This window comes from Typopeltis vanoorti, chromosome 21, assembly GCF_054136105.1.
Source record: "Typopeltis vanoorti isolate ZY-2024b chromosome 21, IOZ_Tvanoo_1.0, whole genome shotgun sequence".
Taxonomy (NCBI): Eukaryota; Metazoa; Arthropoda; class Arachnida; order Uropygi; family Thelyphonidae; genus Typopeltis; species Typopeltis vanoorti.
In genome coordinates, this window is record NC_143569.1 from 86,109,845 (window position 1) to 86,128,741 (window position 18,897).

The following is an 18,897-nucleotide window of genomic DNA, read 5'->3' on the forward strand; positions in this document are numbered from 1 at the left end:
CATATTTAATTTCCCTCTTCCCCCAAAATCATGAAAGTAGCTGAAATGTTTTACTTGTTCTATACGTTCTACATTCACAATGCAGGGGATATTATCAATGCTGCTGCCTAGACCTTCATACCATATCTTTACAATAGATATTCAATTTAGTCAGGAAATCTTGCAGACTTGTAGCAGATTTATTTAGAAGTATAACATCATCCGCATAAAGTAAAAAGCTGAGGTTAACATTACCAATTTTGATATCAGGTTTAATACCGCTTTGCTTCACATAATGTAATACATATAAATAATGAATAAGAGAAGAGATAATGTACATCCTTGTCTAACACCAGATTTAACATTAAACCACCTTCCTGTACTTCCTTCAATTCTAACTGCTGAGTTACAACTCAAATAAAGACTAAGTATTGCTTGATATAATGCCCCATCAACACCATAAACTGTAGTGTTTTGAATAGCTTTTCTCTTGGCACATTGTCATATGCCTTTTCCAGATTTACAAAACTTAAATACAGATCTTTGTTATGTTCTAATGATTTCTCAACTATTTGTCGTAAAGTGAACATCTGATCCTGACAGCTTCTATTTGGCCTGAATCTAGCTTGTTCTTCATCAAACTTCCCTTCCACAATCATTCTTAACTTTCTCAAGTACATTTACATAAATCTTACCAGGAACACTCAGTAGGGAAATATTTCTAATTCTCACATTCAGTTTTAATTCACTTTTTGTATATGGGTACTATGAGAGCTCTACACCAATCATCTGGAATTTGTCCCTCTTTCCAGGCGTTCTGAACTATGCAGTGCAGCCACTAAGATTTTTATACCTCCATACTTGAGCATTTCTGGTCAAAATGCATCTACTTCAGCTGCCTTTCCACATTTCAGGCTTTTGATGGCTTTTTCTACTTCATGTATGGATATGTATTCCTAATCGAATGTCTGTGGAGTGTTTTTTACCACTGTGCTGTCACCACTGCTTGTTTCATTTAGCAATTTTTTGAAGTAATTACTTCATACTTCAAGGATATCTCTTTCTCTCCAGTTTTCATGTCACCTTTATCATCTCTAATTCCTTTTACAGCACTCTTTCCTCCATTTCTGAGTTTTTTTCAACAGCCTCCAGAATATCTTGCCACCTTCTTGATATTTATTTTCTATGTTCTTGCCAAAGTCCTCCCATGACTTTTGTTTAGCTAGTTTTACACAGTGTTTAGCTTTCTTACATTTGTCTCTGTATTCTCTAAGAGCACAAGCTGACTTATTTGCCAGGAACTTTCGATATGCTTTCTTCTTTTCCTTCACTGCCTCTTTAACTTACTGTGTCCACCATGAAGTTCTGATTTTTCTATCCTTGCAGACAACCTGATCGCATCTCTCTGGCTGAATCAATCAGTGTTTTCTTCAGAGTATGCCAATGAATCTCCAAGGTTTGGTACCTGTTCTCAAACTCTTTCATTTTTTCTTGAATAATATTTGTGAATTTTAGTCTACCGTTCACATCTGAGAGCTGCTCAACTTTTATTCGCTTTAAAACCTTCTTACATGTTCTTCTTTTCAATATGAAATTTAATTTTATCCTGCTCAAGACAAAATGGTGATCACTTCCAATTTCAAATCCTCTGTACACTCTGGTCCTGCACCAGGGAGAAAATATCGCAATCAATAATAACATAGCCAGTGATGACTTTTCTTATTCCTTGCATCTTCTTTCCATGTGAATTTGTGCACATTTTTATGCTGGAACATGGTGTTAGTAATAATCAGTCCATTTCCTGAGCAGAAATCCAACAGGTATTTGCCATTATTATTAGCTTTGTTCATTTCTCCAAATTTTCCAAAAATATTTTTTGTATGTCTGACAATAATTTCCTACGCTGCTATTTAGATCCCCAACTAAGACCAACTTTCCTTTTTCATTGTGTCAGTTGCTTTCTCTAAAGCCTCAAAAAATTCCTCCATTTTTACCGTAGTATAACCTTCTGCAGGACCACAGGCAAATAAATATCATTGTCCAGTTGCCCATTTTGATATTTGCTCACATCACTCTACTTGATATTGCCTGGTATTCAAGAAGATTTATCAATTCCTTTCAAACAGACTGTTATGACATTGCACTTAATTTAGTGCTAAAATAAAACTTATATGTTGTTTGACTTGCAGTGACCATACATAGTCACCATACTGTGCGGTATGGTTACTGTGAGGAAGGATTTTTTCTATAGAGATTGTAAATAAACACAATGTATTGACTTTATATGCTGTATTTAACGCTACAATAAAACTGAATGTTCTGGTTGCAGCTATGTAGCATGTTTTTTTTTTTTTTTGGGGGGGGGGGGGGAAAGGTGGGGATGTTTTTACACTATGCAAGGTCACTGTTATTTTCATTTCATTCTAAGATATGGATATACAGGGACTTTTTATCATTGGTTAGTTTAAATATACCAACCAAATACAGAATTTACCTTAATTACTGGTTTCTAATATATCCTGAAACACAGATTTCCCCATGTACATACATATTTGGTTTCCCTGGAAGTGCTTGTCCTTTCCCATTACTTCTTCTTCTTCTTCTTCTGCAGCTTCTCCCACTTAAGTTATGAGTCTCCTCCACACCTTCCTGTCTTGGGCTGTCACCACATCCAAGTTCTTCATCTTCAAGTCCTCTTCTACCAGCTCCCTCCATCTCTTCTTTGGCCGCCCACGCTTCCGCCTTCCTTGCACATCCATCTGCATGACCCTTCTTCCCACATATTCGTCCTCCCTCCTCATCACATGACCAAACCATCTCAACCTTGCCTCCTGTATTTTCGCTCCTAAGTTTGTAACTTTCACTGTTCCCCTTAGTCATTTCTCAGATGATCCTTTCTGGTCACACCGCACATCCACCTAAGCATCCTCATCTCTGCTACTTCCATCCTGCTAATGTTATTTTTCCTCAGGGCCACAGTTTCTATAGCATATGTCATAGCTGGCCTCACTACTGTCCTATAAATTTTGCCTTTCAGATTGATCGGCACCCTCTTATCACATAACACTCCAGCCATCTCCCTCCAGTTCCTCCAACCTGCTTGTATCCTGCATCCCACTTCCTTCTCACCTCCTCCATCTTCTTCCACTGTCGAACCTAAGTATCTAAAGTCTCTCATTCCTGATGACATTTCCTTCCAGCTCCAGGTCTGTCTCCTGGCCACCACCCACTGCGCAACACATATACTCTGTCTTACTTCTGCTCAGTCTCATACCTCTCTCTTCCAGTACTTTTCTCCATCTTTCCCATTACAAATGTGTTAAATTAACCAAGTATTTTGACATTACACATTAACATCAAAAAATATATTCTGCGATTCTATGTTCCGATTGTTTGTTAAGAGAGCAATGTCAGTTATTTAAATGTTATACCAAATAATGAAAAGTTAAAGGTAAGAATTAGAATATTTCATGTGACTTGATATTTCATAAAATGAGATACTGAAAAGTGATTTTTTTCCCCTTTTTCTTTCTTTTTCTTTTTTTTGTAATCAAGGAAAAAAAATTGACTGTCATATTTGAAGTGGGAGATGCAGGCGTGTGTAAACAGTGCTCATGAAAAATTAAAGTAGTTGGTGGAAGTACTAATGGATTAGATAACTATCTTAAAAAGTCAGGACAAAATTAGAGAGAAAGGAAAAAAACTGATGATACAGTATCCTTCAACTGAAATTAGTGATATCAAGACACTATAATCAAAAATTAGTTTTTTGATTATAGTTCAAAATATTTTATAATCAACTATTTTTAGGTCATGTTTTATTTCAAATTTTTGTTTATTAATATTTAATATCTTTTAAAAATGTTTTTGACAATATCAGAAATTGCCAGCAACTGAAAAGACAGTAAATTTGCAATCCCTAGTTCTACACTACATGGGTAATGAAGCTTGAGAATGTAAGTTATTTTAATTAGAGATAAATACCTATCAGCTTACTAGATATTAGATACCATGGGCTTTCACAGAACAGGCTTGATACACATCAAATTCTCTGAATTTCCTCCTCCTCCTCAAAAAACTAACCCATGCAGACAGTGTGATTTTCTGCAGTTCCATAACAAATGGGACTGGATTTTAGAGTTTCAGGGGCTGCTAATACTTTAAAATAAGGCCATATAGTAATTCTTGGATGGCATGGCATGGCATTTCAAGTTACCTTGTTGAAGGTTCCATCATATGCAGGAAAACAATGTTTATTTTTGTAAACATGTTTTAATTTGGTGGAATACAGTAAATCTGAATTTTTTTTTGGGTAGAGAAGGTAATCATTTTATTCTTCTCCACTTGTAAATTCCCTTAATAACACATCAAACACATATGCAAAAGTGTGGGATTTTAGTACAATCTTATTTTAATAAGATTTATAGTAATCCTAAACAAGAAAAGTTTCTTTCCATTCCTATTTTAGTGCTGCTGATGGGTTGAAGATTTGAAAAAAAAAAAACAGTTATAAATGTTGTCTAAATAATAAAAACACTGCAATTTTAAAAAATACACATCATACAGGGGTACTTAAGGATCAAAGCTATATAACCAAGAGGAGACCTCCACATAGCCTGCAAAGGAATGCAGAGAACCGATCAAGGCTTTTGACCTCATATCCAATCCTCACCTTCTCTTGGTGCACCCTGTTAGGTGTGATACTGAACCTGGATACTGAAGCCAATAAATATTGGCATTAAGTCAATAAGAATACAAATTGTATTCTTATTGGCGTAAACCAAAATTTCAAATGATGGTACAACATGACAATATTTCATGCCGGCTGGGGAGTCACATGGTTAAACAAGGCCTCGTTTTCGGCAGGGAACCAGGACAAACAACAAAAAGTCAGCTACTGGAACAAATCCTAAAACTTATCCCAACTCAACATCACCAGAGTTAAAGATCAGTACTATCAACATAAGAAGCCTGAATGGCAAAGAAATGGAACTAGCTGAGGAATTGGACAAGTACCAGATCGACATAATAGGGGTGACTGAAACAAAAAAGACAAAAACTGGTGAGATCTTACTGAGCAATACATACAAAATGTTATATTCAGCAAATGACAATTAAGGAAAAGAAGGCGTAGCCATAGTATTCAACACAAAATATGAGGCTAATCTTCTTGAATGGCAGTCAGTCTCAAGTAGAGTGATGTAGGCAAATACGAGAATGGAGAACTGGACAATGAGACTTATTTGTGCCTATGGTCCCACAGAGGGAACTACTAGGATAGAAGTGGAGGAATATTTTGAGGCTTTAGAAAAAGCAACGGACACAATGAAAAAGGAAAAATTGGTCCTTGTTGGGGATCTAAATAGTAGAGTAGGAAATGATTGTGAGACATACAAAAATATTTTGGGAAAATTTGGAGAAAAGAGCAAAGCTAATAATAATGGCAAATATCTGTTGGATTTCTGCTCAGGACATGGAATGGTTATTACTAACACCATGTTCCAACATAAAAATGTGCACAAATTCACATGGAGAGAAGATGCAAGGAATAAAAACAATTGTCTCATTGACTATGTTATTGTTGATAGTGATATTTTCTCCCTGGTGCAGGACACTAGTGTACAGAGAATTTGAAATTGGAAGCTATCACTATTTAGTCTTGAGCAGGATAAAATTGAATTTCATATTGAAAAGAAGAACATGTAAGAAAGTTTTAAAGCAAATAAAAGTTGAGCAGCTCCCAGATGTGAACTGTAGACTAAAATACACAAAGATTATTGAAGAAAAAATGAAAGAGTTTGAGAACAGGAACCTAACTTTGGAGATTCAGTGGCATGCCCTGAAGAAAACAGCTAGGGAGACATGTGGTGAGGTTGTCTGCAAGGATAGAAAAAACAGAACTTCATGGTGGACACAGTAAGTTAAAGAGGCAGTGAAGGAAAAGAAGAAAGCATATCAAAAGTTCCTGTCAAATAAGTCAGCTTGTGCTCTTAGAGAATATAGAGACAAATGTAAGAATGCTAAACACTGTGTAAAACAGCTAAACAAAAGTCATGGGAGGACTTTGGCAAGAATATAGAAAATAAATATAAAGAAGGTGGCAAGATATTCTGGAGGTTATTGAAGAAGCTCAGAAATGGAGGAAAGAGTGCTGTAAAAGGAATTACAGATGATAAAGGTGACATGAAAACGGGAGAAAAAGATATCCTTGAAGTATGGAGTAATTACTTCGAAAAATTGCTAAATGAAACAAGCAGTGATGACAGCACAGTGGTAAAAAACACTAACCAGGCATGCAGTCAGGAATACATATCCATACTTGAAGTAGAAAAAGCCATCAAAGGCTTGAAATGTGGAAAGGCAGCAGGAGTAGATGATATTCGACCAGAAATGTTGAAGTATGGTGGTATAAGAGTCTAACAGTGGCAGCACTGCATAGTTCAGAAAGCCTGGACAGAAGGACGAATTCCAGATGATTGAGTAGAGTTCTCATAGTATCCATATATAAAAAGAGAAATAAAACTGAATGTGGGAATTACAGATGCATTTCATTACTGAGTGTTCCTGGTAAGATATATACTTGCAAGTATACTTGAGAAGGATTGTGGAAGAGAAGCTGAATTCAGGCCAAATAGAGACTGTCAGGATCAGATTTTCACTTTACGACAGATAGTTGAGAAATCATGGGAATATAACAAAGATCTGTATTTATGTTTTGTAGATCTGGAAAAGGCATATGACAAGGTGCCAAGAGAGAAGCTATTCAAAACGCTACAGTTATATGGTGTTAATGGGGCATTATATCAAGCAATACTTAGTCTTTGAGTTGTAATTCAGCAGTTAGAATTGAAAGAAGTACAGGAAGGTGGTTTAATGTTAAATGTGTGTCAGACAAGGATGTACATTATCTCCTCTGTTATTCATTATCTATATAGATCACATTATGAAGGAAAGTGGTATTAAACCTGATATCAAAATTGGAGGTGTTAATCTCAGCTTTTTGCTTTGTGCAGATGATGTTATACTTCTAAATAAATGCACTACACATCTGCAAGATTCCCTGACTAAATTGAATAAATGTTGTAATAGATATGGTATGAAGGTCAGCATTAAAAACACAAAGACAATGAAAATAGGCAGAAACATTGAAAATATCAACTGCATTGTGAATGGAGAACTTATAGAAAAAGTAAACCATTTCAGCTACTTAGGCACGATTTTTAGTGAAGATGGTAATTTAAATATGGAAATAGACAACAGAATCAACAAAGCTAGTAGTAGGAATGGTAGGAAGTCAACTGAATAAATTTATATGGAATAAGAGAGAAATTTCCAATGGCTACAGCGATTACAGAATTAAAAAATAATCAATTCCTCCCTAACTTCCCCGCTATTTCTTAAGAAGGATTTCAGAAATGCCATTACCATCCCCCAACATCTAAACTAGTCAGGTCCTTAAAAAAGTAAAACCTCTACACAGCTTTTAAGCCTAACTGTAAACTTGCTACCCTTATCCATTCTACCAAAGACATTCAAAAATTCTAAGGCATTAATTTTTAAGCATTATTTGAACATAAATATTTCTGTGGTTTAGCAAATCTTCATTTAATTTCCAGTAGGGAGACTATGTTTCTAAATATAAATAGCTTTATTAAAATGAACAATATAACGTGACAAGTTTTGTATGTTTTGTTGATTAATTTTAACAGTACAGATGAGAATCACAGACTTATAAGAAAATAACTATTTATTAACTTATTGCTGATATTTCACTGGTATTCTACCCAGCATCTTCAAAGCCCAAAAACAGTTTGTCACAGTATGCAAAACAACAACAATCTGGTATAACAATGGGACTAGTTTGAACAATTGTAACATATAACACAAAGACTAAAGTCCTAATTAGGCGGCATCTATGTTGGAGAAAAAAAACCACACAGAGAAAGCAGGTATTAATTAGGTATTGAGATGACTGTCTTGCATATCTTTGGAAAATTTATACAGCCATAATTTTTGAGGTTTGGAGTATGTTTCAAGGCTTCTGTTGATTCCAAGAACAATCTATCTGACTTATAACGACTTCTGTGCAGCACTTTTTTTTTTCGAACTGATCCTGTGTGCAGGAGTATCCAAGGCATGGTTGCCATAGAGATTGTGCTGGGTGTATTTTTTTGTTCACTAAGGCAGATGTCCACAGTTCTTCCTGTCTGTCCATAGTAAGCTTGATCACATGAACAGGGCACTTCACAGACTCCTGGATGTGATAAAGAAAAAATTCTGTCCTTGGGTGAATGGATGAGAGTCACCAATTTGACATATGGTTTAAATTCAGTGTGTAGTCTTGTATGTTGTTGGATTTATATCATCAGGAATAAAAGTATAAAAGACCAGAAAAAAATTAATTACACATTACATATGTTATAGGAACTTCAACACTAGTATAAATAAACAGCGTGACCAATGAAACATACTATTGTCGAATTATACCATTGATTTAAAAAAAAAAAAAAAGTTTAATTATTTAAACACATGTGGTCTGCCTATTGGAAATTAATTTAAGTTGAGCATAATTTGTAAAGAAAAGTTTACTGTGCAATGGTTCATATTTAGAATAAACAAAACATAAAAAAATGTTCTCTTTCAATAATCTATCTTTATTTCTAGTTATAAAAATCTACATTAAAAGCATGGAATTACTAATTTGTGATTTAAATAAAACTGAGAAAGTTTACCTCCTCTCTTGGAGCTTGATTTTCATTGTCACCTTCAATTTTCACTCTCACAACTCCAGATTTGTCAACTATTTCTTGAATAATACGACCATTTTTCCCTATAACTTTACCTAAAATATATCATATTAAGTAAAATATAAACTTAATAAAATGTCTGCTTATCAAGCATGCTGTGACTATGATTTTATGATATCATAAAATCATAGTCACAGCATGCTTGATTTTATGATTCCATAAACTGAATAAAAAGAGATTTCAAAGGGATTCTTTATTATACAGGCAGGGTCAGAACTACATAAACTCCTTTGAGTCTATGTAGTTCTGACAAGTTTAGGCTAATAGTATGGTAAGTGTCTGTTCAGATTTCAGAAAAGGCTCAGTTCTGTTAAAAAATAACAATTTAACATGAAATGATTAGAATTGGATTTCACAGCACACAGAATTGAAGATTTCTTCCTGGAAACTTCAGTATATCAACATTAAATGCAATATTTTACCAACTCAATGTGAAAAGACAATATGGCTAACATGCTTTGTGTGTAATTAGACAAACCAATGCTTATCAAGCCTGTATTGAGCCAACTCTAACTGAATACTCACTTACTACAAAGAAATATCACTAAATTTCATACTGACACACATAGCAAATTTCATAAATGAATTAAATCATTATATTACAGAACTATAATTATTAACCTTCATGATATAATTTGAGTTCTAAGAGATTTTACTATACTAGAAATGAGTTTCAATCTGACGTAACATGCACTGAAGTACTGTACTGTACTACCAAGTTCATAATATTATATCTCATAGAGAGAAGGAAACAATCTTACCTTGTAAAATACCTAGAAGCATCATAACTTAGCTTAAACTTACTCGTATCCACAAGCATCTTCTGGGCAGTTGTTTTAAGTGAGGGATCTAAAGTGCCTGAATTAAACCAAAGGAAAGTTTATCATTCTGCAGGAAAACCTCCATAAAATATTTGTTGAGATTTCACTTCTATTTTGGATTGTGTATGTAGCCACAATAGTAGCACTTATGTTTGACAGTATGATTGTAACATATGCAGTATTCTGTACCTTCTTGCCCTGAGTCCATTTTGTTTCTTTCAGCAAAGTGTTCCACACTTCCACCTCTCCTCGACTTCTTTCTTTTCCTTCCTTGTGTATGTGACCAGCAGAGATGAATAAGATAATTGCAATAAATAAGATCTTTACTGCATATGAGTTAGCATGCAGGACTGAAGATAAGTTATATGCTCAACAGTTTCGTTCCTTTCTTAGTGTATAATATCATATGTTAAAGCATGTTCTTGTAAGAATTCAGGTGTGGATAACTGATGATGCTAAGATGAATTCATATTCAGCTTAAAAGACTATCATGGAACAGAATCAATATGTAGAGATGTGAATAAAATTATAGTTGATTGTCAAGAAGAGAGCAAACTCTACAGCACATTTGGAGGGAGAGGTGGTTAAAAAAAAGTCAAGAGTGTTGGAAGAATGATGAAGATTGAGTAGTATTCTAGTTGGTGAGTTAAATCTTTGCTTGGCAAATGATTTGGCTTTCCTTCCAGCCTGATCTATGAAGTCAGAAAAGGGAAGCCACTTGTGAATGTCATATAAAGTCTCAAAATAAGATAATCTTATATTTGGATAATCAGTGTATGAAATAAACTTTTAGAGATAAAGAGAATAGCATGGCAGTCTGAATTAGGAAAGAAATAAAGATAAAGCTATAATTAATTGAAAGAAAGGAATCTTCAGCCAGAGAAGATCAAAAAGTGGAGATTCCAAGTTTTATACTCTTTGTTAAAGAATAACTGATCTGACAAAAGTGCACAACACATAATTAGGATAGCTAAGGTTGACTGTAGTCACGAAGAAAACCAACTGGGTTTGGTAAGGAATAACAAATCATGTTTGTATGTCTATAAGTACTGGCCTACATCGTTTGATTTGATACCCTGGATGTTGACAAAAAAGGATGAGGAAGTATTTATTTTATTGAATGAATTATGGTGCTATTTATCATTTATTTTATTTTAATTACTAAAAAAAAAGACCCGTATGGCTTCATTTTGGCAAAATAAAATTACACAGACAAAGTGGATATTAGATCCAACATTATTTCAAAGCTGAATGTTTGTAGAAACTATGAAAGTTTTGTATGACCAGAGAGCTTATGAGAATACAATCCTCTGCATCAGAGTTGCCTTAGCTTGCACTACTTAAAAGACATGATCGTTGCCCAGGTCTTTTAAAAATGGACTAATAAAAGGCATATATCTGCCTTTTATTAGTCCATTTTTGTAAGGTTTCACTGACCTGAAAGCTGTTTCAAACTGGTTGGTTCTCTTCAGAGACCAGGCAGAAACCTTAAGAGAGAGAGCAAAAACTCTCATTACTAAGGAAATCAAATGTCAGAAAAATATATTTCCCTGACATTTGATTGACATACAATGAATACAATTCCTGAATACAAGTCTTCAGGAGATGTGTTACTTCTGATAACTGGCTACTAAGTGACTAACAGGCATGCACAGTACAGCATAGATACGCTGGACAAAGGGATGATTCACACCCCGGGCAGGACAGAGTGATATTTAATCATACTACTCAAAGTGGTGCACAATTTAAAACTTATGAATTGTTTATTTCTGAAATTTTCCATTTAATATTTTCATGCCGGAGTTGACCATGGGAAACTGAAACTGCAGATGGGGGGGGGGGGGTATTGTATGCAGATTTACAAAGTTCTCTGCAGGCAGTAATATGTCTAAAACTGTAGAAACATTCGAGGCTCTCTCTCAGATCTAATAAGTTCTTTCTCAGTTATGAAAGCTACTCCTGGATGTATGCTTCTTTTCGATTTCAGATCATATTGAGATTAAAGGAAACAAGACGGCATATACTACAGCTAGATCAACTTTATTTCTCAAGCTTTCACCATCTGCCTGTCCTATATACTGATTACTGGCAGATCATCAGACACAAACGTTTATCTCAGGAGCAGTTATGGAATAGAGAGACCAATAGTAAGGTCCATCACATCAAGATGTGGCAGTTTAGTCTACACAGGGACTATAAAGAGAAGGTTATTCTCACTTGGCTCCAAATAGGTCATAGTCATCTGAACACACTCCCTATTGAGGGATGATGACATACCTATGTCATCACCCCATAATCTGTCCGAACCCTATAAACAACACACACAGTTTTCATCAGATTCATCAAGTGTCATCCCTGTTTTATAATTTTTACAGAGTAGCAATGTATATCATCATATATAAATTTTGTACATATTTAGTTTTATTAGTTTAATTAGTATATACAGGTATCCCTCGCTTTATGCGATTAATTGGTTCTATGAAATAATCGAATAAAGTGAGTTGAATTTAGCATGGGTGAGATAGGGATTTCTTCAGATAAAAAAAATTAAAATTTTACACCTGTGAGCAAAAGAAATTTTAATGAATTAATTATTTAAACTTATAAACAAAACATACAAATTTCGTCAATTGAACACTTGCTGAGGCAAATGACCATGTTCTTGAATTACATTTAGAAATTTTTCTGGAAATTTCTCAGCAGCAACATCATCTCCCGAAGCCTCGCCAGTCAGCTTAAGATTATGGAATCCATGTCGCACCCTGAAAAGTTCAAACCACCCAGCAATTGCAGCAAAAGATTGCACTTTAGGATCACGATCTATTGCATTCAAAACATCAAACAAAATTTTCATTTTAGCCTGGATAATCAAGGTGGATAACAGAACAGCACATTGATTTTCATGTTCAATCCATTGGGCCAACATCCTTTCCAATTTCTCCATAATTGGTGCCATTATCTGTATCTTAGTTGTCGACATTTTCATTGCACTTTTACAACTTTCTTTTATTTTCTCTGCTTGATTTCTTATTGTTCTTAAAATTGATTCTGAAATTCCTGTAGCTCTGACTATGTCGACTATGCGCTCATTACATTCATACCTCTTTATAACTTCTCATTTTTCCTCCAGTGTTATAGCTTTTCTCTGTTTTTTATTCTTGGAAATATTTTGATCACAATTACCTCTTTTTTCCATAATGTTTGCGTTGCAGAAGACTCCAACAATGGGACTTACTAGTTCTACACCTTCTGTGAGACTGACATGCAGCACGATTCTGTCTTGTCAAAGTGGTGCACGCACAAAGTCACATCACTATGCACAGGGTGACTGCGAAATTGCTACCGGTTGTGATTTTTTAAATTAATATGGCTCGATGATCCTCCTATTGACATATCATGAGAGGGTCAATAGTAACCTATTAAACATTATCGTAGGTATGTGAATAGGAAAAAGCATAGCACTTCAGTAGTATGTTTTTTTTTCCTATTCACATACCTATAATATCCAGATATCCACTATAACAGACAAAACCTGCGGATAAGGGGGGTTCCCACCCACCATCTGTGGGTTCGCTATTCCCGGTTTCAGTTATCTGCGGTCAACCCCGGTCAGAAAGTATTAAATGGCAGATTCCAGAAAAAAAAAGCTGGCCTGGTTGGCTCAGTGGTCAGCAAATTAGCTCTCCAGTCAAAAGGCTGCAGGTTCGAATCCTGCTGTGGGCATAAATGTTTATGATTGTCTGTGGAAATAGTAGTGGTGGTGGGCGGTAGATGGTGTTGGTGTAGTTGGTGAACTGAGTGGTAGAGACAGAGCTGCAGGTTCGAATCCTGCAGTGGGCATAAATGTTTGTGATTGTCTGTGGAAATAGTAGTGGAGGTGGGCGGTAGATGGTGTTGGTGTAGTTGGTGAACTGAGTGGTAGAGACAGAGTTGTAGAGTAGATACCCTCCCTCGATGAGTTTTTGGACTCCCTGGAGGTGTCACTTATTAATAATAATAATAAAGAATTTATAATTACATCGGCAAAGTGGATATTAGATCCAACATTATTTCAAAGACGAATGTTTGTAGAAACTATGAAAGTTTCATAAGTTGACTTGAAAGTTATGAGAATACAATCATCGGTATCCCCGAGTTGCACTACATACTTAAGTAGCTAAGGCAACTCGAGGATACCGATGATTGTATTCTCATAAGCTTTCAAGTAAGCTTATGAAACTTTCCTAGTTTCTACAGACATTCGTCTTTAAAATAATGTTGGATCTAACATCCACTTTGCCTATTTAATTTACATCGCTGAAATGAAGTTATATGGCTCTTTCTTTTAGTAATAGACAATTCAGCTGATCCCAGAGGTAGCCCAACACCAGGGCAACTCATTACAAAGGTGGAGACAGCTACACACACCTTGCAGACTTTTGGAAATCAGGAATAGTGAACCATTCTGAGTAGTTTTATCAGATCGACTGTCACGGTATCACAGTGCTTGTGTCCAAGTAACCCTCATTTTACTTAATAATGGCCCCAAAGCGCAATTTGGATACGCCAAAGAGAAGCTGTAAAGTGCTTCCTTTTAAGTGAAAAATGTGAAAATTCTCGACTTCATAAAATAATAAATAATTAATAATAAAAAAAAAGACGTGTGCTGAGGTTGCTAAGATTCCATTTACATTGAGATAACTTTATTACGGTATATTGTTATAATTGTTCTGTTTTATTATTAGTTATTGTTGTTAATCTCTTACTGTGCCTAATTTATAAATTAAACTTTATCATAGGTATGAATACATAGGAAAAAAACATAATATACAGGGTGTTCGGGATAAATTTGACAGTTTCGTAAGGAAAAAGAAAATCTTCTTTGTATCTATTAAATTTAATGAATTGACAAAAAAACATTACAGGCAGAGTTAATTACAATACTATCAACAAGATTTACTCAAAATAACCACCATTAGCATCGATCACAGCTTCAATTCTGCTTCGGAACCTCGAACAAGCTGATGCTACAGTCTCCCTGGGAAGGGCCGCAAAAACTTTTAATTTTATCCATTAACTGGGCTTTTGTATTACTGGAAGTGCGATTGGTGTCTTTTTCAACTGCGCCCCATACAAAATAATCCATGGGGTTAAGGTCTGGGGAGTTTGGAGGCCAAACATTTGGACTGGTAAAGTCGTAGAAATTTTCAGACAACCATTTTTGACTTTTCCCAGAGGTGTGGCAAGGGGCCGAATCCTGCTGCCATACATACGGCCTACCATTGGCTACCCTTGTTATCCAGGGCTTGACTACAGTTAGCAACTCCACGAACAAAGCCCGAATTCCAATGCCAGGGTTCTTCAACACCTGTTCCTGCAGATTTGCGAGGAATTCTGCTGTACGAACGCAATCAGATCGTCTGCTAGGGATCTTTCTTCTTGCTACATCCTCGTAGTCACCATTGCAAGTCTCTAGTTCATGCCTGATTGTTTTTACTGTATTCAGGGAGCATTGGGCAGCAGTCGTAATATCCTTATTTTGATGGTGGGCACGAATCATCATGATACAAGTTATTCTCTTCCATGATTCAGGTGGGTTCCAGCTATCCATCCTTTCTGACATCTTGTATATGAATGAAGAAGGGTCCAAACTTTTAAATGAAGAGAAGTGTGTGTTAATACATGTAACTTACGGAAAAATATAATTAATTATAAATATGTCAAATTTATCCCGAACACCCTGTATATATAGGGTTAAGTACCAGATCGACATAATAGGGGTGACTGAAACAAAAAAGAAAAAAACTGGCGAGATCTTTCTGAGCAATAAATACAAAATGTTATTTAAGTATAAAGAGCTAATAAGCTTCATTTCGGCAATGAAAACATTACTTAAATTAAGGGGATACTAAATCCCACATAGTTTTAAAACCGAATGAGAAAATCAAAGATTGGAATCAGAGAGTTTCTTGCCGAATATAGTAAACTATAAAGTATCGGCGACACTAGCGTTAGCAAATGCAAGTGATCCTAGTATGTAGTACAATACCAGACGACTCGTTGCAAAGGTGGAGGAAATTCAGATCGCTATTCTTAGGTATTTTCCATAATGTAAAAACACATTTCCTAGGAAATGTATGCTGTTATTACATTATGGAGGGAGGTCAGTACCCAGACCGATTTCAGCCTTTTTTGAGGCTTCATCAGTGAGTAGCTAGACCTAATACCGAAGTGTATAGCGAAAAGAACTTATATACTCTGCGAACGAGTTTTCCAAACAGGTGCAACCATTAAGTTACTGAAGTATAAAGAGCTAATAAGCTTCATTTAATAAGTATAAGTTCTTTTCGCTATACACTTCGGTATTAGGTCTAGCGACTCACTGATGAAGCCTCAAAAAAGGCTGAAACCGGTCTGGGTAGTGACCTCCCTCCATAATGTAATAACAGCATACATTTCCTAGGAAATGTGTTTTTACATTATGGAAAATACCTAAGAATAGCGATCTGAACTTCCTCCACCTTTGCAACGAGTCATCCGGTATTGTACTACGTACTAGGATCACTTGCATTTGCTAACGCTAGTGTCGCCGATACTTTATAGTTTACTATATTCGGGAAGAAACTCTCTGATTCCAATCATTGATTTTCTCATTCGGTTTTAAAACTATGTGGGATTTAATATCCCCTTAATTTAAACAAAATGTTATATTCAGGCAATGACAATCAAGGAAAAGAAGGAGTAGCCATAGTATTCAACACAAAATACGAGGCTAATCTTCTTGAATGGCAGTCAGTCTCAATTAGAGTAATGTGGGCAAATATGAGAATGGGGAACTGGACAATAAGACTTATTTATGCCTATGGTCCCACAAAAGGTTCTACTAAGGAAGAAGTGGAGAATTTTTTGAGGCTTTAGAAAAAACAACTGACACAATGAAAAAGGAAAAGTTGGTCCTTGTTGGGGATCTAAAAAGCAGAGTAGGAAATGATTGTGAGACACAAAAATATTTTGGGAAAATTTGGAGAAAAGAGCAAAGCTAATAATACTGGCAAATATCTGTTGGATTTCTGCTCAGGACATGGACTGGTTATTACTAACACCATGTTCCAACATAAAAATGTGCACAAATTCACATAGAGAGAAGAGGCAAGGAATAAAAAAAAATTGTCTCAGACTATGCTATTTTTGATAGTGATGTTTTCTCCCTGGTGCAAGACACCAGTGTGTACAGAGAATTTGAAAATGGAAGTGATCACTATTTAGTCTTCAGCAGGATAAAATTGAATTTCATATTGAAAAGAATAACATGTAAGAAAGTTTTAAAGCGAATAACAGTTAAGCAGCTCTCTGATGTGAACTGTAGACTAAAATACACAAAGATTATTGAAGAAAAAATGAAAGTGTTTGAGAACAGGAATCAAACCTTGAAGAAAGCCCTTAATGATTCAGCTAGAGAGGAATGTTGTGAAGTTGTCTGCAAGGATAGAAAAATTAGAACTTCAAGGTGGACACAGGAAGTTAAAGAGGCAGTGAAGGAAAAGAAGAAAGCATATCAAAAGTTCCTTGCAAATGAGTCAACTTGCGCTCTTAGAGAATACAGAGACAAATGCAAGAATGCTAAACACCGTGTAAAATTAGCTAAACAAAAGTCATGGGAGGATTTGGGCATGAATATAGAAAATAAATATTAAGAAGGTGGTAAAATATTCTGGAGGTTGTTGAAGAAGCTTAGGAATGGAGGAAAGAGTGCTGTAAAAGGAGTTAGAGATGATAAAGGTGACATGAAAATGGGAGAAAAAGATATCCTTGAAGTATGGAGTAATTACTTTGAAAAACTGCTAAATGAAACAAGCAGTGATGACAGCACAGTGGTAAAAAACACTAACCAGGCATGCAGTAAGGAATACATATCCACACTTGAAGTAGAAAAAGGCATTAAAGGCTTGAAATGTGGAAAGGCAGCAGGAGTAGATGATATTCAACCAGAAATGTTGAAGTATGGTGGTATAAGAGTCTTACAGTGGCTGCACTGCATAGTTCAGAAAACCAGGACAGAGGGACGAATTCCCAATGATTGGAGTAGAGCTCTCATAGTACCCGTATATAAAAGGGGAAATAAAACTGAATGTGAGAATTACAGAGGTATTTCCCTACTGAGTGTTGCCTGGCAAGATCTATGCAAGTATACTTGAGAAACGGTTGAGAAGAATTGTGGAAGAAAAGCTGGGTGAAGAACAACCTGGATTCAGGACAAATATAGAGACTGTCAGGATCAGATCTTCACTTTACGACAAATAGTCGAAAAAGCATGGGAATATAACAAAGATCTGTATTTAAGTTTTGTCGATTTGGAAAAGGCATATGACAAAGTGCCAAGAGAGAAGCTATTCAATACGCTGCAGTTATATGGTGTCGATGGGGCATTATATCAAGCAATACTTAGTCTTTATTTGAGTTGTAAGTCGGCAGTTAGAATTGAAGGAAGTACAGGAAGATGGTTTAATGTTAAATCTGGTGTGAGACAAGGATGTACATTATCCCCTCTGTTATTCATTATCTATATGAATCACATTATGAAGGAAAATGGTATTAAACATGATATCAAAATTGGAGGTTAATATCAGCTCTTTGCTTTATGCGGATGATGTTATACTTCTAAATAAATCTGCTACAAGTCTGCAAGATTCTCTGACTAAATTGAATAACTGTTGTAATAGATATGGTATGAAGGTCAGCAATAAAAAGACAAAGACAATGAAAATAGGCAGAATTATTGAAAATGTCAACTGTGTTGTGAATGGAGAACCTGTGGAATAAGTAAAACATTTCAGCTGCTTAGGCACGATTTTTACTGAAGATGGTAAATTAAATATAGAAATAGACAACAGAATCAGCAAAGCTGGTATGGTGGGAAGTCAATTGAATAAATTCATATGGAATAAGAGAGAAATTAGTCGGAACACTAAATTCGCTGTATACAAGATAGTGATCAAACCAGTTTTAACTTATGGATCTGAGAGCTGGGTCAGAAGTAAAACACTTGACCAAAGACTAGAGACTGCAGATATGAGAGTCCTGAGAAAGATTATAGGTGTGAACAGATGGCATCAATGGCAATATCATATTAAAAACATGGATATTAGGAAAGAACCTGATATTGTCAGCATCCAGGAATGCATTAGCATAGTTAATCTCAGGTGGTATAGTCACTTAAAGAGAATAGGCGAGGAAAGATTAGCAAAACAAGTGTTCTCTGCCAGGTTGGCAGCAAAACAACCCAGAGGAAGACCAAGATATAGGTGGATTGA

At 35.5% G+C, this 18,897-nt stretch overlaps 1 protein-coding gene across 4 annotated transcripts in view; it reads right to left on the reverse strand.

Annotated features, from left to right (window-relative positions):
• Positions 1-18,897, reverse strand: part of LOC150095073 (fragile X messenger ribonucleoprotein 1 homolog B-like) — a 467,885-nt gene that overhangs the window by 220,185 nt on the left and 228,803 nt on the right. For all 4 annotated transcript variants that reach the window (XM_090411425.1, XM_090411423.1, XM_090411424.1 and 1 more), the window contains exon 10: positions 8,712-8,821. In XM_090411425.1, coding sequence (XP_090267551.1) covers positions 8,712-8,821 — 110 coding nt within the window. The remainder of the gene's footprint in view (positions 1-8,711; positions 8,822-18,897) is intronic.